This window comes from Natator depressus, chromosome 10 (genome assembly GCF_965152275.1).
Source record: "Natator depressus isolate rNatDep1 chromosome 10, rNatDep2.hap1, whole genome shotgun sequence".
Taxonomy (NCBI): Eukaryota; Metazoa; Chordata; order Testudines; family Cheloniidae; genus Natator; species Natator depressus.
This window is the reverse complement of record NC_134243.1, coordinates 15,298,712-15,320,119: the sequence shown is the minus strand read 5'-3', so window position 1 is coordinate 15,320,119 and position 21,408 is coordinate 15,298,712. Positions and strand designations below refer to the sequence as shown.

The following is a 21,408-nucleotide window of genomic DNA, read 5'->3' as shown; positions in this document are numbered from 1 at the left end:
TAACTCTGAAATTTTGGCTATTTACAGCATACAGAAACAATATATACCAATTTCTCCAAGGGGGTGACTAAACATGGTAGCCAAGTGATACAACAAGACTAACATAGGAACACAAAGCAAAATGTAGTAAGTTTGAATTGGACCAGTACTCTCATGCAGATTTCCCTACTCTTGCAAAAACATACAATGGGATTTTAATGACCAAAAATAGTCAAATCTATGTTTTACTTATCTGGGAAATGGCACCTTGACAGTATGGTGCTGCTTAGAACTGTGGTGGATCACTGGGTCAACAGAGTTAAACAGACCACTCAGTAGGTGGCTACTGACCTTTCAGCACCAGGGTTTTTCCTTGGTCATTATTTACCGGAAATGAGAAGGCCCAACTCTGCCTCTTTTAGGAGACTAGACTTTGGAGCAGTAGGGTGAAAGGCACAGATGAGGATTTAGGGGTTCAAAGTATCAGTATCACCATGATTAGAACTCAGTTTTCTGTGGTCAGACCACCAAGCCTGTAACATTAAATATAGCCATATAATAATACCCCTTTAAATACAATGTTCAGAACAATCCTGCAGTTGCAGGGGAATGGACAAGATAACTAAATTTCTTCCATTTTGAATTTCTGTGACTTGAAGGTGCACTGTCTATTTAGGTGTAGGCAACAAAATGTTTACTTATATTACTAGGATAGTACCATACTGCAAATGGGTGTTTTTTTCACACTTTAAATAGTTATTTCATGAGAACAATAATACTTTTTCAGAGTAGAACATTACTGAACTAAAAGTCACTCTGTATAATTTTAGTAGCTTTATACTGATACTTCAGATAAATAATTCGCATTTTAACATCAAGCAAAGCATACTACATTTGTCTAAGCTCTTAGAGGATAAATATTTATTTTTTTTATAACCTAAGGCATCTATCTTAAACAAAACAATGCAATACATAATCATTTTATACAGTCAAACTTCTACTCTTATTATTAAGGCAACAGTTGCATTGTTCCTTTTATTAAAAAAATGCAGTTTTTTCTTTTATATATCTACTAAACCATATATGCAGACTTAAACACAAACTTATGTGTGGTATTTTCCATAAGACACAGAGAGAACATTTTGATAAAATATTAAGTATGCAGGTAATTACAGTATTCAAACTTCCCCCAGTCTTTTACAACTTTCTTCCTAAAAAAGGCATGTAGTGTAAAATCAAGCCAAAGTTCTCAAACATTTTAACCCAGAGCAATTATCTCATTTAGAATGCAGATGGATTGTTTTAAAATCAGAAATCCACTTCAATATTCTCCTAATGTACACTAGTTACATTTAAATAAACAGCCTTTGTAAATCATATTGCTAAACATAGTGTTTACAGGGAGTAAAAATATTTTCATGAATGATATATTCATCGAATTATTGGTGCTGATCTATCATTTGTTACTGTTGGTCGGAGTTTCACAGTGGTAAAAGGATTTTCTCCGCTGTGAAAAGAAATATGAAATTACTACAGGTGTGAGGGCAAGACAGGGTATATGAGTAGCATGACTAAAAAGTAACTCTCATAAGCTACCATTCAGTAAAACACTTAAGTATGTACTTGTGCTTATGTGTTTTACTGAACAGGGATAGATTTAAGTATATGCTTGAGTACTTGGTTGAATGGAGGCTATCGTATGCATGCACTTGTTTCAGGGAGTTATTTGGATTTTTTCCCCAAGGTTGAATTTTTAGAAAACACATTTCTTTCTATTAAAAATACACTAGGAATTAAATGCTGCAGTAAAATGGTATTGTGCAACAATTTAAGACTAAAATTTACATTTCCTTCTCTGCACTGACCCTTACGTGAAGAATAAAATGAGTGTTTCAACTCCAAGACACTTTACAATTATTTTTAACTTAACTAGAATGAAAAATATTTTTATGGGTTCAATTTGAGGGCTCTTAACAGAGCAAACTCTTTTTCATCTGTGTAGCCCAAGAAGCTTTCACTTTCCGTATTTGGGACTTTCTTAAAACTGGTTGAAGCAGGAGTGATGTTCTCATTGCTTTTTCTTTCCAATCTTTTGTTTCCTCTGTTTAACCCCAAACTAGGAGCTTGACCCTGCTACCTTTCATGTAAGAGGAAAAATCCCATTGGCTTCACTGGGGCTAATTCCCCACAGAAGGACCAACCCCCTGTGCTGGGGGGGGGTGGGGGGGTAATATGGCTACACTGCAAAGATTCTCAGGGTATGTCTACACTACCATTAAAAACCTGTGGCTGGCCTGTGCCAGCTGATGCAGGCTCGTGCTAAGGTGCTGTTTAATTGCAGTGCAGATGTTCAGACTTGTGCTGGAGCCCGGGCTCGAGGACCCTGTTATGTGGGAGGACCCCACAGTGTTTTTAATTGCAGTGTAGACTTGCCCTCGGAAGGAATCATCAGCCTGCTCCTAAGTGAAAGCCTGATTTGTAATGTGTGCCATGCTATTTTACTGCTGCCCAGTAGGGGAAACTGCAAAATGGACATCTGTTTTCCTTTTAAGATAACAACCAACTACTACTGCATTAGCCTGTTATTTTAACATTTGTTTTATTTAATTAAATTATAAGCTGAACAAAACATACCTTAGGAAAGGTGGTTTTATAATGCCATTTATAACCGGTTTCTGCAAAGGAAAAGAGAGGCTATTATCTGTGTTATACAATTTACCACATCAATTCTGAAAATTGTTTAGAAAGATAAGCTACCTGCTTGCAGTTGTTTGATAGTCAAGAATAATTTTATATTTAAACAAATTAAGTATTCCCAACATTCACCATTCCACATTATTTGGCTGCACAATGAAATACTCAGCCAACAGGAAGGGACGATAGCAGTTCAAATGCAGAGGGGTACGGAGAAGAAAAAACAGTAAGACCAATGCTTGAATATCAAACTTAGAACATTAAATAAAAAAGTCAAATACATAATGGAGACCCGCAGAGATCTTCACCCTATTACCCTTCTATTGTTTTCAAATGTAAGGTCTGCACGGGTTATCTGCATATTATAGATCAAATCAGGAGTTATAAAAACACATTGGAACAAAAACAATTAACCAAGTAAAAGAAGATTCTAAAATAGGTTGGGAGAAATCTACTGATCTGACAGGTTAAGAATCCCAAGATGCTATATCTACCTATCGCAGCATATTACAATTCATTCCTCTAAATTTATGAGCCTCATTACTTGCAGCAGTCATTAACATAACACACAATTTGTAAAATGCTAGTGATTTCAATAAGACACCAATGCATGAATGGCTGGTCTGGACCTGCTCAGTTGTAAGAATGCAAATGCATATTTTAAATGTTATTTCTATAAACAGGATGTAATCGATATATCTGCTTGATACATTGTGAAATCATGTAAAACATAAAGACATCACCCAATTTAATTGCAGGTTTGAAATTAAAAACAGTAGGGCACCGATTCTGATCTGTTTTATACTAGTTGCACTCTAGTCTATCTGCATTTACTTCAGTGTAGCTACTGCAGAGTTACAATGGATTGAGTTCAAAATCAGACCCTTCCATTACGCTTTTGCACTGAAAAAAATATAATTTTTACATGGATCTGTGCTTTCTCCACTATCTGTAGTAGTGTGATACAATAAAAAGGAATAGCCATATCTTTACCATTTCATTACTATTCATGGTCACATATTTAAATATGAGACAAAATATTACTGTATGGCTAAAATTATCTGGTACTGTACATTACTTTTCCTCCTGAAATCCATATTCAGTTGTGAAGTTCAGATAATTACCCAAAAGATGGCAGTGTTGCACTGCCATAATGTTACTACAATAGTCAGTTTTACAGCTGAGATAAGGAAAGCTATCATAGCGGTGACATTTCAGACACAAATCTGCAATGTTTTCTTGAGGCCATTAAACTCGTTCCCCTTTATACTGCCTATTAGGGAGAAAAATTATACTAAATCAACTGTATAAGTCAATGCATAAATCAGTTCAATAAATTTATACTGTAGAATAAACAATCATGTTGCTTTTAACAGTTGTCAACAGAAGAACGAAAGCAGTTCAAAGATGATGAAAAACTGCCATTACTAATATGAAAAATTACTGTTTTATATTTGAATATACACACACACTTGAATAAAATTATAGGAATACAGGATTGTCAACCAGTCCTCATTTGGTTTACACTAAGCATTTCCTTTGCATGGCTATTCTAGGTGTTTAATTTTTTAAGTATACAACAGTTAGAAAGAAAATTGGTTTGGTAAACAAGGGTCTATAAAACCTTAAACAGTTGTATCAACATAGTTAAATCTAGATGTATGGGTTCTGATTTCACCAGTATGGGTGAAAAGGTATTTAGGGATCCATACTCATTTAGGCCCCAATTCAGCAAGGTACTTAGGCATGTAACTAACTTTATGTGCATGAGCAGTCCCATTGAAGTCAATGCGATTGCTCACACCCTTGAAGTGTTTAAATACCTTGGTGTATCATAGCCTGAATCATGGGTTGCTTGTTATGAAACAAACATGCCATGCCTCCCCTCCCATCAAAATGAAGTATTTTTAAAACCTGAACTGCTAAACTAATCCTTTTAAATGTAATTGTTCTGTAAGGAATCTTTCTGCCCCATGAAGTGAAATATCAGAGGGGTAGCCGTGTTAGTCTGCATCCACAAAAACAATGAGAAGTCTGGTGGCACCTTAAAGACTAACAGATTTATTTGGGCATAAGCTTTCGTGGGTAAAAAAACCCACTTCTTCAGATGCATGCAGTGAAAATTACAGATGCAGGCATAAATATACTGACACATGAGGAGAAGGGAGTTACCTTACAACTGGAGAACCAGTGCTGACAAGGCCAATTCAGTCAGGGTGGATGTGGTCCATTCCCAATAACTGAATAGGAGGTGTCAATACCAAGAGAGGGAAAATTGCTTTTTAGTGAGCTAGCCACTCCCAGTCCCTATTCAAGCCCAAATTAAGGGTGTTAAATTTGCAAATGAATTGTAGCTCTGCAGTTTCTCTTTGAAGTCTGTTTTTGAATTTTTTTTTTTGTTGAAGTATGGCTACTTTTAAATCTGTTATAGAATGTCCAGGGAGACGGAAATGTCCTCCTACTGGCTTTTGTATGTTACCATTCCTGATGTCTGATTTGTGTCCATTTATTCTTTTACACAGAGACTGTCCGTTTTGGCCAATATACATGGCAGAGGGGCATTGCTGGCACATGATGGCATATATCACATTAGCAGATGTTCGGTGAACGAGCCCCTGATGGTTTGGCTTGTGGTTGGGTCCTCTGATGGTGTCACTAGAGTAGATTTGGAGACAGAGTAGGCAACGGGTTTGTTACAGGGATTGGTTCTTGGGTTAGTGTTTCTGTGGTGTGGTGTGTAGTTGCTGGTGAGTAGTTGCTTCAGGTTGGGGGGCTGTCTGTAAGCGAGGACTGGCTTGCCTCCCAAGGTCTGTGAGAGTTTTCATGAAGTGAAAGTAGCTTTCATTGCCTCAGCTTTCAACCAAGAACACAGAAGCAAAACCCCAATACTTAAGCCACTAAGCTATCCACTCTTTGTAAGTCAAAATACTTCAATGAGTTAAACTGTGCTTCAGTATAAATTGCATACCGTTGTATATTGTTCCATTTGAACACTAACTGAATATTGCGGAACATTCTAGATCAGCCTGGTGTTACATGGAACCAGTTTCTATGGCTTCACAGGGAAAGGGGTTTAAAAAAAAAACTGCCACAGAAGTGGGAGGGACAGGCAGTAAGTGCTCTCCTTTTCCCTGAATATGTGCAAGCTCCTCACTGTGAGCTCCACTTGGTCTGAGTTTTGTGGGTTCTTTTAAGGGAAAGAGTTGGAGTAGGCAAGGGGTATAGAGCAGGCATGACTCTCCACAGCTGACTTCCCTTCTAATGTAAGTGGCGGTGATTTCTCTCTACAACTCTATCCCTTCTGGAGTAGAAAAGGTTGGGGGTGGCAAGTGGGCATTGCAGAAATGTTGCTGCCAGGCCTTAGGGGCACCCCAGACAGAAATGATGAAGCCCACATCCTCAGGAACTGTGGAACTCACTTTTCCCTATGTACATTTAGTATCCACAGAGCTTGCCTGTAGTGCCCCTCTCTCCTTTCTAAGAGGCTATAAACCCATCTTTTCCTCTGAGGGGAGCATGCAGCTCTAACTACCCAAGGGGAACATGCCAGAATTTTACAGGTGATTTTGCTCTTCCTCTGGGTTTTTCCATGCAATGACAGCACGGGGGACACTATCATTATGTTTATTAATTTTTTTTAAAAAATCACCTACAATGAATGGTCTCTAAAAGTCACCAGAGGTAAATTAACCATATGAAAAACTACACAGCACAATGCTGCTGAGACAACTTTACTGATGCAATAATTTAACAGAACTACAGTAAGTCACCTCTTTCCCTGTCATGGCAAAGAACTCACTGTACTGCTTGCTTTGCAACTTCCCCTGGGCTAATAAATCTTTAAACTATTGCAAATGTGATTATCGTCAAAGGACACGTTGATCTAGTAGGACTCACCAGTTAGCCACAGAATAAATGAACCAATATATAATTCTGACATTATATAATTGTTAAGGCTCATTTATTCTTTATCCAAAAATGAAAACTGCAAATGTTTCATAATGTCGATGCTTTGTTCACATCATCATTTTGGAAGTTCCTAGATACTTTGTCAAATCTTTTTTTAAAACTTTCCCAGTATTTTTTTTTAACACAGTACTGTACCATATTTGCTTTTTTTTGGGTCTCTGGTGCTTCCTGATTGCATATTTCCAGTTCCAAATGAGGTGTGTGTTGATTGATCAATTCATAATTCTGAGGTTCTACTGTAGTTGATTTACAAATTCACCCAAAGCTAGAATATAAATCTTATTTTTTTGGAAATCCATTTTATGGAGTGTAAGAAGTTTTATTCTCACGGGAGCAAGTTACCCTAGAAACCCTGCATGGTAGTGAGGTCATACAGTTCTATGCAACAGAATTAATTACTTATCATTGTAAGTAAGTAAAACCACTTATTGAAGTTTAGCTTAGAAAACGTAGCTTAGAAAATGGTTTGCTCAGAGCACTCAATGAACAATCTGGATGTACTCTTTTAGTAAGAAGGCGTCAAGTATGTATGGGCCATAGAATTTATGAATGACTTTTCCGCCTTGAAATATATAGCAGCTAGTCACATCTTCTGTTCCAAATAAAGAAAACATCTGGCAGGTCAGCAACAACCAGCAGTGCAAGTATGCCGGTATGCTCTGGTACACCGTACCAGCAAGCTATTTATAGCTGGTATGGAGTACTGGAAGGACACAGCAGCAGCCCCGTTGGAGAAGAGGGCTGGTGGACAGGGCTGGGAGTTCTGCTCCTTTCCCCGCTGAGAGGGGCAGCAGTGGGGAAAGGAGTAGAACGCCGGCAGCTGCTCCAGCGGCTATACCGCCCGCCCCCAGCCTCGCCTCCCCAGCACTGTCCTCTGGCGGGGCTGCTGCTGAGCCTGTAGTACACAGATGGAGACACAGCTCCGTGGAAGGGCAGGGTGTGGGGTTAGGGATTCTGCTCCTTTCCCCGCTGGGGTTCCTGGGAGAGCCCTGCCCCGGAGTCTCCAGTGCAGCAGGAGGACAGGTAACATGGGATGGATCATGGGGAGGGGACGGGGAAAGCATGGGGGCCCTGGGCTGGGGGTGGGCCAGTGAGTCACACAGAGGGTCACGTGGGGAGGTCACACGCCCTCCTTAGTTGGTGACCCCACCCCGTACCAGTAAGAAATGGATTTTACTTGCACCACTGGCAACAACAGCTGTTTACCACATCTAATAATAAATCCAAAAGCAAACAAAGTAATAGCATAACTGTCTACAGAGTTTAACAACAAATGCACTATGGCTATTGGAAGAACATTTACATGTACAATGTTCGGAGCTGTAGCCATGCTCAAGTGTATAAATTGTTGTTATGCTCGTTGAAGCAGTGGCATGGGAACAATTTATAGTGGGTGTACTGAAAGCCACTGAAGAAAACTAAACCCTGTATATGATGGAAACCACTTCAAGCCTGGGGGGTGCTGTAGCACCGCCATCACTCCTGCATTGAAGGAATGGTCATGCACCCCCAAAAAAGCAATGTTCAACCCTAAAGGAATATGTAAGCCAGGAGAAAGGAGAAGTAATATTTTGATTTTTTTTTTAAATAACTAATTCTGTTTCCCAGTCTGAAAATATTTTTGAAATGTAAACATTAAGATTACACTTAAATGCCTTGTGAGAAGTGACATATAAGCAAACAGATAATATGTTCAATTACTGTTTTCTATTTAAGGTTGTAGTTCTGGTGGATAGACCAGGATCTGTCCCCTATTTTATACCCACATAACAAATTAACATTTGAAAATTAATAAATACATAGGTAGGAGAGTCATGCACAAGTGGATATATATCGCATTTTAAAATATTTTATATATAGGCTTTAAAATTCCCTTTTATTAATTGCATATCATAGGCCAGTATTTTAATGTCAAGATCAGTTTCAGTACGTGTACTGGAATGAGGCACCATTTGTTTTACATTTTTCCCTTTATAAATCCATAAATACCATAAAAAGGTGCTTATTCCAAGCTCTAGGCATCTTTGATACATAAAACACAAACCACATCTGAAAAACAAAACCAGCAGCAAATGCCACCATGTACTGGCAATAATCAGTTAGCCCTTTAACAGCAATTAAAAAAAAAAATCCGTACTCTCAAAAAAAGCACTATTTTAGACCAAAGACTCCGCTGCTGCTACCGTGACTACACTGCTATCTCGCTGAGAGCTAGTGCAAGAATGCATACGCAACCGGGGGAATCACTCTCCAGCTCATAGCATAGCCTTTGCAAGAGTCAGACATTTACTTTTCATGGGAAGTATTGAATTATTTATCAAACAAACATTCTCATTTGGTAGGAAATCTTTGAGTTTCTGCATCTGCAAGTGATATATATTTTGGCTTGTCACTACAAGTAATTCTTCTTGTGCATGTGTGGATATTCTTGTGGAACTCCAAAGCAAGACAACAGAGGATCAAAGGGAAGCTCACTGCATTGGAAACTATATGCAGTAAGAGAGGACATTTCCAGGAGACCTAGCTAGCTGAACTTCTGGCAAATCTTTAGATTCTTTAAAGGAATCAGTCATATACTGTAGGTCATGTGTTTTATTTAAAAAAAAATTATCAAAATTTGGATTGGCATGTTATGACAATTAATTCTTCAAAGAAATATTGTTTCTTCCTCAAGGAGAATTCAGATAAATTTTTCCCCTTCTGGGCATGTCAAACTTCATTATTTCATATGTAAATGCTCCCTCCTTTATTTTATTTTTAAAGGAAATAACCCAACTTTCAGATACGTCATCATAACTTGTATTTATAACTGGTTAACGTGTTTTATTTAAATCTTTTTGCCTGAGTTCATATCTTCAAAATAACACTATAACATTTACTTATTGTTTATTAAATCATTATTAAAACTAGCATTTACTAGTTCCTAAATCTCCAGAAATATTGCTCATTCTCCACGTTTTTGAGATACACATGGACAGAGAACCACAAATATACATATGCAGACACAAATATATAGGCTAATCTATTTTGTCCAATCTAAAAAGGTGCCCACCACCATTATATCTAAGGACTTGCACATGTCTAATTATATTAACAGATTAATTAAAAAAGGAGAGAGAGAGAGAGACCTCTTTGATAAAGATTATAGTTTTCTGATGCCACCTGAAAGTCACTGCTCTCAAGTACTATCATATACATATTATTGATCACTAACTGAATATTTTAATATTAATCAAAAAGATGTAACAAACTTTCAGTTTCTGCTTTTCACTTTCCCAGCAGGATGTTCTGAGACTTCCATATTTCACATTGCCACAGTATGAGATTTACAAGGGCATTCTCATTACTACTATATATGCCAACAGATCACTTAGCAAGCACAAACATGACACCTACAGTGCTAATTAAATTTACTATAGTTATAAAATATTTAATTCAGTCCTACTAGTTTTTTGTTTATTTCTGGTGCAGTAACTACATGTGAATTCTGTTTAGTTAGTCGTCTGTGACAGAATGGTATGCAATATGGAATTTAAAGAAACTCACTCTGGAATTATACACTTATCAAGTCTGGCATCTTACTGTGGTACAGCATCTCAGTTTTAGCAGAGTTTCAACTACTGCCTTATGGACTGTTATATTAAAGCAGATTTTTTCCCCCCAAAGCATGTATTCTGTTTCAGGAATTTTGGAAACAATCTGCGTAAAATCATTTATCAGAGTTAGGTATACAGCAATCAACATGCAGCATTTGTATTCAGATTTAATGGCTAAACTACCAGGCTTACAAATGAATAGGTAAAAAATGCAGTCCATTCAGTCGTGCGTGTTTGCAGGGTATGGGACTTAATGTGTGTGTCTAAATACTCCCCCTGGCCAGTGTAGGATTATTTTATAGACTATGAGCTATATTCTGCTGTCAGTTATACCCACCCAATACCATTTACTTATATGGGGTTGCACAGATTTTTCTGAAGGCAGAATGCGGCTCATTACTCTCAATTGCTTGGACTATTATAATTTTAAAATGGCGTAAGTGATGAGTTTTCCATCACCTTCCCTGAGATTTTATTCAAGTGTTTAATATCTTCCAGTGCTGGGAAGTTTTCTCAACATTCAGCCTCAATTTCACTTCCAAAAAATCATCATATTATTCCTAGGTCTGCGCCTAAACAATTCCTCTCCCTTCTTAATGTTAGCTGAAAGACAAGGACTGAAATGGAAAAAAAGTGGTGTTTCCTAAAAAGGCTTGATCCAGTGTCAACAGAACTCAATAGAAAGCCTCCAACTGACTTCAGTGGCCATTGGATCAGGGCCCCAAGGACACACATTAACTTTGGCATTGTTATTTTTAGGCTTGTCTGCTATTGATTAGCAATTAAAATAAGATGTCAGTTTTTAATGTTTATTACATTGTTATTTTTTGAATGTATTAAAAACAATGGGTCTGTCTGTCTGTCTAATCTATCTATCCTTTTTACGCATGCTAAGAAGCATCTCCACTTTCTGAAGTGAAATAACAACACAGAATTGTTTACATTAAATGCTTATTTTGTATTAGCGAGAATCTAAATAAAGAGTAACCAATTCGATAAAATGACAGGGATGTATGACAAAGAGAAACTGGGTATTTCTGTTTTAGAGAAAAGTAGATGAACTTGTAAATGTAGATTAGAGGAGGTATTGTATAACAACAGTGAGAAGTAAAAATTACTTCAGGTGGTTAAAGGTAGTTTAATAAGTAGTAGCCTGAGCTTCCAAAGGAAAATGTTTAAATTAGACTTCAGGAAAAATAACTCTTACAGTGGGGACAGTTTGGCAAAAAAAAAAAAAAATTTTGTTGAGAGCAATTGCTGAGACTTTGACACCAGGGGTGTGTGATGGGGGCAGAAGTTGTTAATGTAAGCTGTGGGCTCAATCAGCCTCACCCGGCTACACCTGCAGTGTGCGTGTGGGGAAATTAAAAAGGCTGAACCTGGCAGATCTCTGGCTTTCTCAACAAGAGAAGCCTGGCTGGAGTCAGGGAGCTGAGTGGGACTGCTGACAGACAGATCCTCCGTTAAGGAAGGTAGGACTGCTGCTGGGAGTCCAAGGCTCTTGGGAAGGAAAGTGGAAGGAAGGAAGGAAGGAAGTCTGCCCAGGATTCTTGGTACTGGTGAAGAGGCCTGCAGGGAGCAGGAAGACTCCTGCTGGGATAGGGATTGCCCTGTCAGGGGGGTGGAGCAAACTCTCCTGCAGCAGAACCAGTTGGATGACAGAAAGTTCTAACAAGCTCTGCAGTGAGCCTGTGGAAGAGATTTGGAGAGGGAGAAGCTGATACAGTTTGATCCTGGGAAGAAGCTATGGCAAAGGCTCTCAACAGGGGAAGAAGGTAGGAAGTGGTCTAGGGATGGAGCAATGGGTCTGTGTAGTCAGGCCGTAACTGTTTATTAAAAGGCACAGGACTGGAACCCAGGGGAGAAGGAGGGAGGGAGGGAGTGGGACTGTTGTCCCCACTACTAGCCTACTGAAGAAGGTGCACAGGTCAGGACTACCAAAACTTCTGGATACCAGTGGTCAGGGCTAGTGAGTCCAGAGTTGGAATGAAGGCCCAGTGTAAGGCCGATGGACTATTGCTTGTTGGACTATTGGTTTATCCCATAAGGCGTGGAAATCTCTGTGATCTGGCTGGAGGGCTGAGTTGCAAGAAGTACCCCACCAAGGGCCTGCAATGGCTGTCAGCAGGGGGCGCTAAAGGAGGAGTGCTCGCTACATCCTGCCCGGACAAAAAGGGTTTGCTGGCTGATGAGGCACGTGCATACATGGTGTTCAAGAGTGAACAAGAGTAAACAGTACACTGAGCCTGTGAGGAGTTCAGTCAGATGGCCAGACAAATGATAAGGATAGAAAAGAACAGTTGGACCCATATAATTGATTAAATGTAGTGCCATTTTACTCACAGGAGTTGTGCTTTCTGGTCTGGCCCCAGTAGTACCTTTGGAAGAATCTACTCTCATATCTGAAGTTGTGCCTGTTTGCAATGATCCCAGATAATCTGGTGGGGGGAGGACAACACCACCTTTATCTGCTATATTTATAGAACTGATACTTCTGATTGGTGCAGCGCTAAAAGGAAAAAAAAAAAGCACATAATAGCTTAATTAAAACAACAACTGATACTGGTTTCGGCCCCAGTCCAGCAAAGAACATAAAAACATGTGCCTAGTTTTTAACACATGACTCGTTCCATTAACTTCGGTGGGACTACTTGCGCTTAAAGTGTTTTAATAGATATGGGTCTTTGGTGAAAGAAGATGGTGTGTAATCAAGGCATATGAGAAAGAACATATAATGTTCGAAAATATTTATAGTATAGATCATATTACTGAACAATAAAACTCTAGGAGAAATTAATTTAAGAAGAAAAAAAGTTTATTAGAAACTGTGAACACCTCAACAGAATGTGGTGGGTCTTTGTCTAGCCAGCAGAAAAAAGCAGAAGAGACTCATTTAATGGTTCCTACTGCATTTGGATTATGAGAGAGGAGAAAGGGGGATGGATTTAACTGAGTGGAGCCCAGGGGGAGAACAGGAAGTGACCAGAGTAGACCAACCCATCATGTGCACCAGGGAGGAGAGGGTGGGGAAGACAGGAGGATTTACACCGAGTGCATTCTGGAAGGATTTCTCTCTCTTTCATCAGTCGCCGGACAAGCAGCACCCACCCTTCCACCTCCGGGAACAGAGCAGGACTAGGTAACTGGCTGTGTGCATCACTAGGACAAAGAGTTTCTGTAAAGTTTAAAGATCTTTAAGCAGTTCAACAAACCCCATAATATTACCTTCGCACTGGAACATGTACTGTTTCATCACTTGGTTCTTCTAGTAGCTTTGTATATGATGATGGAAACCATCCTTTCCTGTAAAAAGGGAAAAAATGGACAACTTGATATATTTACTTGAGTGTTTATACTTTTAAATTGATAGCACTGTATGGAAGAGCAGGCTCAACAAGGCTGGATGAAGATTTAGCTTTTATGTCTGGCTTTTGGTGATACTGTTTTCAGGGGATTTTGTATATATACTACTTTTTGTATGACAAATTTGCCTCCACAGTAACACTTTCCTGGTTGCTGAACACTTCTCTCAGAATTCCCAATCAATGACAGTGAGCAGGGAAGCAAAAAACTACTTGACAATTTAAATAGACAAAATAGAATAAAATGCATGTGTCCCTCTAATGCTGGAATCAGGTAATACATTGATTGACTTACACTTTAGTAGAGTCATGTTCCCCATAAAGCCATCCATCCTTTTCTTCAGCTATAAGAAGTGTGATGACATCTCCCTGTGCAAAGCTAAGTAATGTCTTGTTAGTTCCAGCAGTATGCGGAAAGATAGTTTTTACTTTCTGCCTTGTCATTATGTTCAGTCCTGTGGCAACAGAAGTTGAATGTGATAAACTGGCATCCTCTGAATTATCTGTTAAAAAAATCAATGTAACAATAACCACAGGGTAACAGAGTGAAACAGGTACCTAAAAAGAGAAAAACAGCAGCACCAAAATTTCCACCAAACAGCACTTCCAAACTATCTATTGTCCTGTTACAGTAAAATCTTCACAACTGCCATTTGCAAATAATTAACATTACCACAATATTCCTTCTGCTAAGTATAGGAAATACTATGGCTAGTGCAATAACTCTAAATTAGTAAATGTAAAACATGCACAGAATGTAATGACCATGACTGGTTTCCTCTAGTGACTGGATATTGCTAAAGTATACATTGATGAGAAACCTTACATGCTATCATTTCCGGTTCCAGAAGATTTTAACTGTGTTCAGAAACTAAAGGCCTATAAAATCTGACTTTTCAGATGTAACAAGAACTCAGCTTCAGTTGAAGTCAGTGAAAGATGCAGGTGTTTGACACCACTGAAAAATCAGGCCATTAATGTGATGACAGGGATGTCTCAAATCTTTGTCAATGACATAACTACTATACATAATAAATGGTTTGTGTGTGTTTGAGCAGAAGAGCCAAGCATTATTTTGATTATCTTGGAGAATTTTGTGCATTCCTTAACTTATGATCTTGCCCTAGGTTTTTTTCTAACAAGCAGAATATAATCTGGAGGTAATGTTTTAACACCACTACAACATATCCTAATCTTGATGGGATTTCCCAAATCTTAATGGGACTTTCCATTTGAGCAGTGAGAAGCAATGAAATAGTAGACCCATTTCCCCCTCACACTTGTTTTTCAAAACTACTTTTGGCACCCTTTTTAAACAATGCAATATTTGTTCATTTTTACTACTTGGATGCACTGAAATAATCACTCAGATTAAGAGAGAACAAGCTAAATTAGAATGCTAGCAATTTTCATTTGGCTTTACAAAATGGCACACCAATATGCCAAAAATGCAAAGTGACAGTCATGTGACTGACCAAATACTGTAGTTCATGAGGATGATATTAAAATTTATCACACTTTCATCGGAGAATCTCAAGAGTTTTACAGCACTGCACTACTATTTTTCACCATTTTATAGTTGGGGAAGTTAAGGCAAAGGAAGGTTAAAGGTGGGATTTCGAAAGACTCTGTTAGCCTAAATCTACTCCCACTGAAGTGAAACATTAAGTGCTTTTGAAAATCCCACTTTGAGTCTTGATCACAATAAATCAGGAAGTAATTGGCAGAGATTGATAGAGCAGAGACAAATCTGCGGATATCCACTTTATATCCGCAGATATCTGTATCCAGACCATGTTTGTGGATCATGGATCGGATGCGGATACAAATTTTGTATCTGTGCATGGCTCTAGAGAGTACAACAGAATCTAGATCTCTTGACTTGTGCTTTTACCACAAAACATTCTTCCCCCTTCAGTATTTTAATTTTTCTTATTAGACAGCTACCTACTGCAATATCTTTTTACCAAGAATATCACTAACATTTTGGAAAGACAATTTTTCCTTCCCCTAGGATTTTCCTGCTGGAACTCCAAAGATATATCATATAGTGACTACTTTGGACAGCAAGAGAGCAACACTAATTTTTGATAGATAGCACAGTATGTCATTTGTATTTATTGTATATCAGTAGCAAAACAAAAGCGAAGCCCATTTTCTATATTAAAATAACATTTCAACAAGTAAAAACTCACCTGCTGAATTACTTAATCTTTCTGAAGGAACCTTTGGAACTGCTGGTGGATTGTTAAACATGTCAACTAAAGGACTAGTAAATGCTCTAACTGTAGGAGCAGGGGGCACTCGTCCAACCTACAGACACAAAGTTTTATTAAGATAATGTTATCATAGTAACAAAATGACAGGGACCTCTTAGATTACTTGCAGCACTGAATTCTAAAAGGTAATAGCCAAATATTCTTAAATTATACAAGCTTCAAATTTTGGAAGGTCCTTAGCTGCCCAACTTCTTTGATTGGAAAAAAATAAACTTGAAAGAGTCCTCTGCCACTGGACCCACATGGGTGCAAGGACCTTCCCCCACAGAACCAGTTGCAGGACTGGGGCCTAGTTTCTAAAGTAAGTATTCCATTCAGTTACATTCTGGTTGCTATATATTTCCATCAGATATATAGTCACTGTTATCTTTTCAATCATTTGAAAATAGAAACTTAGGTTTCTTTTTAATTCAGAAAAAATACTCTCAAAGTAAATTATAGTACACATAGGTGTCCTCTGTTCCAAGTATATTATGACCGTTGTTTGCTACCAATTTAGTTGAGTTTCATTCAGAAACTCAAGTGTTTCCAAAAATTATTTTCCCCACAAATAGGGGTCTGAACATGAGAGCCTATGGCTTCTTTTTCCTGGCAACCCAGAATTCACTGGAGTCAATGGGGCTTTGTGAAGATACAAGAATCTACCTGATGCATCTATTTACTGGACTGAGGTTCCAATTTGTAACTCATTTCAGAATCATAATTCAGGTTGTTTGTTATGGCTTTTGAGTCCAAATATTTTTGTACATGAAGAGATCAGGGAAATCAATCCAACCTTGAGAACTTGTAACCAATGCATACCATACTGTTTCTCTCTGTCACTGGTGAAGGTTGTGGAGTTCCTGAGATTGGAGTGGAACCAGGCGTCTTCATATCTTCTATCATATTCATAACTTTTTCTGGCACTTTTGTGGCATCACTACACATTTCCTGCCATCCAGGCAACTTGGAGTTAAGTAAATCTGCACACTGTAACCAATAAAAAAAGTTACATAATATGTATGTCTTTTTTGGTTAAAACATTTGAATTGTAAAGGGGCACATTCTGCCTTTAATTACATTAGTGCAAACTCATTGAAGTATATGGGGTTGTATGTGTCTCAGCCTAATATAAATAGCCTCTTAGCCTAATATAAATACTCTTGTTAGGGAGTCTTTAGATACAAATTTAAAGTAATGCTATGTGATAGAAATAACTGCCCTACTTCAAGACTGAGATATTGGAATATTTATTCTGTCAATCCATAGATCTTTCAATAATATTTGGTTTCCGGTCATAATTTATTACTACAAGGAGTAATGGATTACTAACTGAAAATACTACATTGAAAACATTTTTCTATTAAATAAATAAAATTTTCATGAGCTACATAATGTATTTTATATTATCTTTATCATTTATGGACCTCATCATACACTAAGGAGATGAGTTTTGTCTCACCTCATTATGCTCTATGAGTTTTACCTCATCTGATTAGGCCCTATGACTGTTTGCATTCATGCTACCTAGATTTCGAGCCACACTGACCTGTTTATGATAGAAGTGCATGTGCTGAGTTAAACTGCAGTGCTTGTCAACCAGAAAACAGAATCTTCTTTTTTCTTCAAGTAGAGCTTCTCTGCAACCTTCAGCAATAAATCTTTGAATATCACTCTGTCGAGAACTCACAGTTTTCAAATACTAAATAATAATAATTAATAAATTAATAATGAATTATGCATAGGCTACTCATGAGCTTGACTTTTCTTACACAACTCTACTTATCTAAGCATATCTTGTTCCTTTGTGGAATTATTTTAAGAAATCTAGTAACCTAAATTCCTGTATGTAAAGGAACATGAAACTTTTGCTTTAAACATCTTTTACATTTCAGATAATTATTTATCCTTACTATGCCCACCAAAGTAGACAAAATTGACTGTTTGCCAGTAATCCTCCACGTATTAGAAGGCAAAAAAACCAAAATCCATACAGTGCAGTAGCAAAGGGAAAGAACTTTTAGCCTCCACACAGAATTGAAATAGGTCATAAGATTACTTCAGAGTAGCAGAAAGTGAGCAGAACAAATCAATTTGTGTATTTTTTTTTAAACTTCAGGATGTTATCTATTATCTGACTTTTTTTTTTTTTTAAATCCCACAGGTCCTGTCTTTGGGCTCCCATCACTATAGTCCATCAGTGTTTCACAAATATTAACAAACTTATCCTCATAAAACCACTGTGAAGTATGGAACTATCACTACCTCAATTTATGGCTGGGGAACTGAGTCACAGACAGATTGAGACCTGACCAAGGTAATCAAGGAAGTCTATGTTAGAGGCGGGAATTAAACTTTGATCTTCTGAATCCCAGTCTAGTACCTTAACCACAAGACAATCCTTCCTCTACTGAATGTAGGTTATTGTACAAATAACTAGAAGCTGTAGCTAAACATTATGTTCAATATACTTGGCTAAAATTTCAACTATTTTATAAAGAAAAAACATTGAAAATAGGAGATAAAGAAAAAAATTAAAAGAATAAGTAACATGAAATGAAGACTGAAGTAAGGAAGTTCAAAGAAAACTGCAAATAAGTATTTGTGTATATCTTTTACATACAAAACATTTACATTAAAATTTGTACCATTATTTGAAGCAACAGCACAATCTACGTGTTTACTTTAACAATGTTGTTATTTTTTATTTTGCATCAAAATGGCAAGGCTTTTTATAGGATCGTAGGACAGGTACTACTAAGTAATAATATATTATGTTTAGTGTAACACCTTTCAGAATAAAGGTTTCCAAAGCACTTCAAAAACTCCAACTGATAGACCAACTACACACAGGTCTAACTTCACCCACTACTGTTACTACAGGCAACTGTTTTGGTACACAAAGGAGTTACAAAGTTATCTTTTACAAAGATTACCAGGTGATCTTTAATGAACACAAATAGTCAGTCCTAAGTTTTACATCTCCCCTCGAAGATGGCAGCACGATGTCCCCCAGTAGCATACTGGAACCTCCTGCACCTACTCTGCCACTTGCTGACACCACCTGCTCCATTGGAACTTGTGTAAAGGGGGTGGGGATTGGAGATAGAATGGCAGAGAGGGAGTTTGTCAGTGGAAGGAAGGGGAGGGGTGTGCGATGAAGTGAGGCGCCACTAGTCCTGATTCTCTGCTGGTAGATGGTCTTCTGCCAACAGCATCACTTAAAGCTGTCCCCCTGCAGCTTTATGTTATGCCAAGGCCAGGCAGAACAGAAGAACGGCCATTCTGGATCAGATCAACGGTCCATTTAGCCCAGTATCCTGTCTTTCGACAGTGGTCAATGCCAGATGCCCCAGAGAGAATGAACAGGTGATCACCAAGTGATCCATCCTGTCACCCATTCACAGCTTCTGGAACAGAATCAGGGAGCTGTGACTGGCCCTCTGTCAACCCTCCCCGCACCCACCCAGCCCCTCAGTGTGTCTGAACTTGCTTTGGCAGAGTGAAGAATTCACCCTTGTATGTACTGGAATACATAATAAGTCACAATTAATTGTGGCCACAGGTAATAGTATTCAGATGTCCTCCTATTTGAGGCTGATTATAAATCCAGTAGTCAGAAATCCAAATGCCATTACTACAACCCATAATTAATTGCTAGTACAAAAACAGAAGCTGCTACGTTAAAAACAAAATCCAGGGCTTGATCCTACAAAAGCGTAATGCAATCAGTGGGACTCCATGTAAGGAGTATAGGATTGAACCATAAACCTCAATGTCATTTTTTTTTATTACATATGCTAGTAATCTCCTTAACCCTAAATAACTTGGGAAAAATCAAAAGCAACAATAACTGCTTTGAAGTTCTTCTAACTGCTGCCAAATAACTAATATAGGAATTATTCTATATGACAGAGGTGGGCAAATTATGGTCTATGGGCCACATCCGGCCCACGGGACCCTCCTGCCCAGCCCCATAGCTCCTGGCCAGGGAGGCTAGTCGCCGGCCCCTCCCCTGCTGTTCCTCCCTCCCCCACAGCCTCAGTTCACTGTGCCGCCGGCGCAATGCTCTGGGCGGCAGGGCTGTGAGCTCTTGCCAGGCAGTGCAGCTACAGAGCCTCGGCCTGACCCGGTGCTCTGTGCTGTGCGGTGGAGTGCCTGGCTCCAGCCAGGCGGCACAGCTACCTGTCCTGGTGCTCTGGGCGGCGCGGCTGTAGCGCCGCCAGCCACCGGTGCTCCAGGAAGTGCAGTAAGGGGGCAGGGAGCGGTGGGGGGTTGAATAGAGGGCAGGGGAGTTTGGGGTGGTGGTCAGGGGGTGGGGGTGTGGATAGGGGTTGGGGCGGTCAGAGGGTGGGCAACAGGGGGGTTGAATGGGGGCAGGGGTCCCGGTGGGGCAGTCAGGAAGGAGAGGGGTTGTTGGATGGGGCGACAGGGGGCCGTCACGGGCGGGGGTTCTGGGGGCAGTCAGGGAACAGTGGGGGTTGGATGGGGCAGGAGTCCCGGGGGGGGGCCGTCAGGGGGCGAGAAGCGGGGGGGTTGGATAGGGGGTGGGGGCCGGGCCTGTCTGTTTGGGGAGGCACCAACTGGCCCTCCATACAATTTCGGAAACCCAGTGTGGCCCTCAGGCCAAAATGCTTGCCCGCCCCTGCTATATGATAACTAAATATATTGCAGGCTTAGAAATCAAGGTCAGTTTGCACTAAAGTGGATTCAGGAAAACTTGAACTAACAGCTGTAAGTTTTCTATTGTTGACCAGTTTCCCTAACCTGGATAGAAGAGAAAAGCCAATAAGTAAGAGAAGTGAGTACACTAACCTCAAATTCTTTATTCTCATATTTCATTGCGTTTCTTCCACCTTGACTTTTCCTTTTGATTTTTTTCAGCTCAGCCTGAGATTTTTCCAATGAATCTAACTTGCTTCTGTGTTCTGTTTGGTATCGCTTTAAAGTTGCCTGCAATCAAAGCATTGAAGTATCTTGCAGTGCATGCAACAATACAACTATCAGAGCATTAATGCAGGCAGCTAAGAAATCCACTGTATTGTTATGATGATTAACATTAAAGCTACAAATGTATCAATTATTTTTCTTCATGTTGGAGAATCTAGTTCAAAACAAAATTCCACTGTTAATTCACTCTCAGGATTTTCATTTACAATTAAAATAAATGAAAAATGTTCCAGAATTTTTTTTAAAATTTAGGATTTAGATAATATTCTCTAATATATAGTTGTACATTACAAAATAACTTCTAAAATAAACCAAAGAAGTTGAAAACGTCCCTCAGTAGTTAAAGATCAAATTCTATGTATGCTCCTTTTGTAAATTATCATTTTAAAAAGGCACAAACAGTTGCTATGGCTACACACAATGCAAATAAATATATGATCTTTTCTGGTATTTAATTCAGTGTACTTACATTCATATATTTTACATCCAGTTCTGTTTTCTTCTCCAGTTCAGATATAATCTCTTTATGAAATTTTTTGAACTTTAAAAGTAAGCAAGTGATAATAGGGTTATTTAAAATTAAAGTAAAACTGTTTTTTT

The 21,408-nt window shown here is 38.7% G+C and overlaps 1 protein-coding gene across 3 annotated transcripts in view; it reads right to left on the bottom strand.

Annotated features, from left to right (window-relative positions):
- Positions 1-1,017: 1,017 nt before the first annotated feature.
- Positions 1,018-21,408, bottom strand: part of BAIAP2L1 (BAR/IMD domain containing adaptor protein 2 like 1) — a 59,824-nt gene continuing 39,433 nt past the window's right edge. For 2 of the 3 annotated variants that reach the window (XM_074965268.1, XM_074965269.1), the window contains 10 exons: positions 21,278-21,349; positions 20,674-20,811; positions 17,408-17,560; positions 16,681-16,848; positions 15,796-15,913; positions 13,896-14,103; positions 13,464-13,541; positions 12,582-12,747; positions 2,614-2,654; positions 1,019-1,486 (listed from right to left, as the gene is read on the bottom strand). In XM_074965268.1, coding sequence (XP_074821369.1) covers positions 1,411-1,486; positions 2,614-2,654; positions 12,582-12,747; positions 13,464-13,541; positions 13,896-14,103; positions 15,796-15,913; positions 16,681-16,848; positions 17,408-17,560; positions 20,674-20,811; positions 21,278-21,349 — 1,218 coding nt within the window. In that variant the 3' untranslated portion in view covers positions 1,019-1,410. Of the gene's footprint in view, positions 1,487-2,613; positions 2,655-12,581; positions 12,748-13,463; positions 13,542-13,895; positions 14,104-15,795; positions 15,914-16,680; positions 16,849-17,407; positions 17,561-20,673; positions 20,812-21,277; positions 21,350-21,408 lie in introns of all 3 variants that reach the window. The other variant, XM_074965267.1, reaches the window with a different exon arrangement.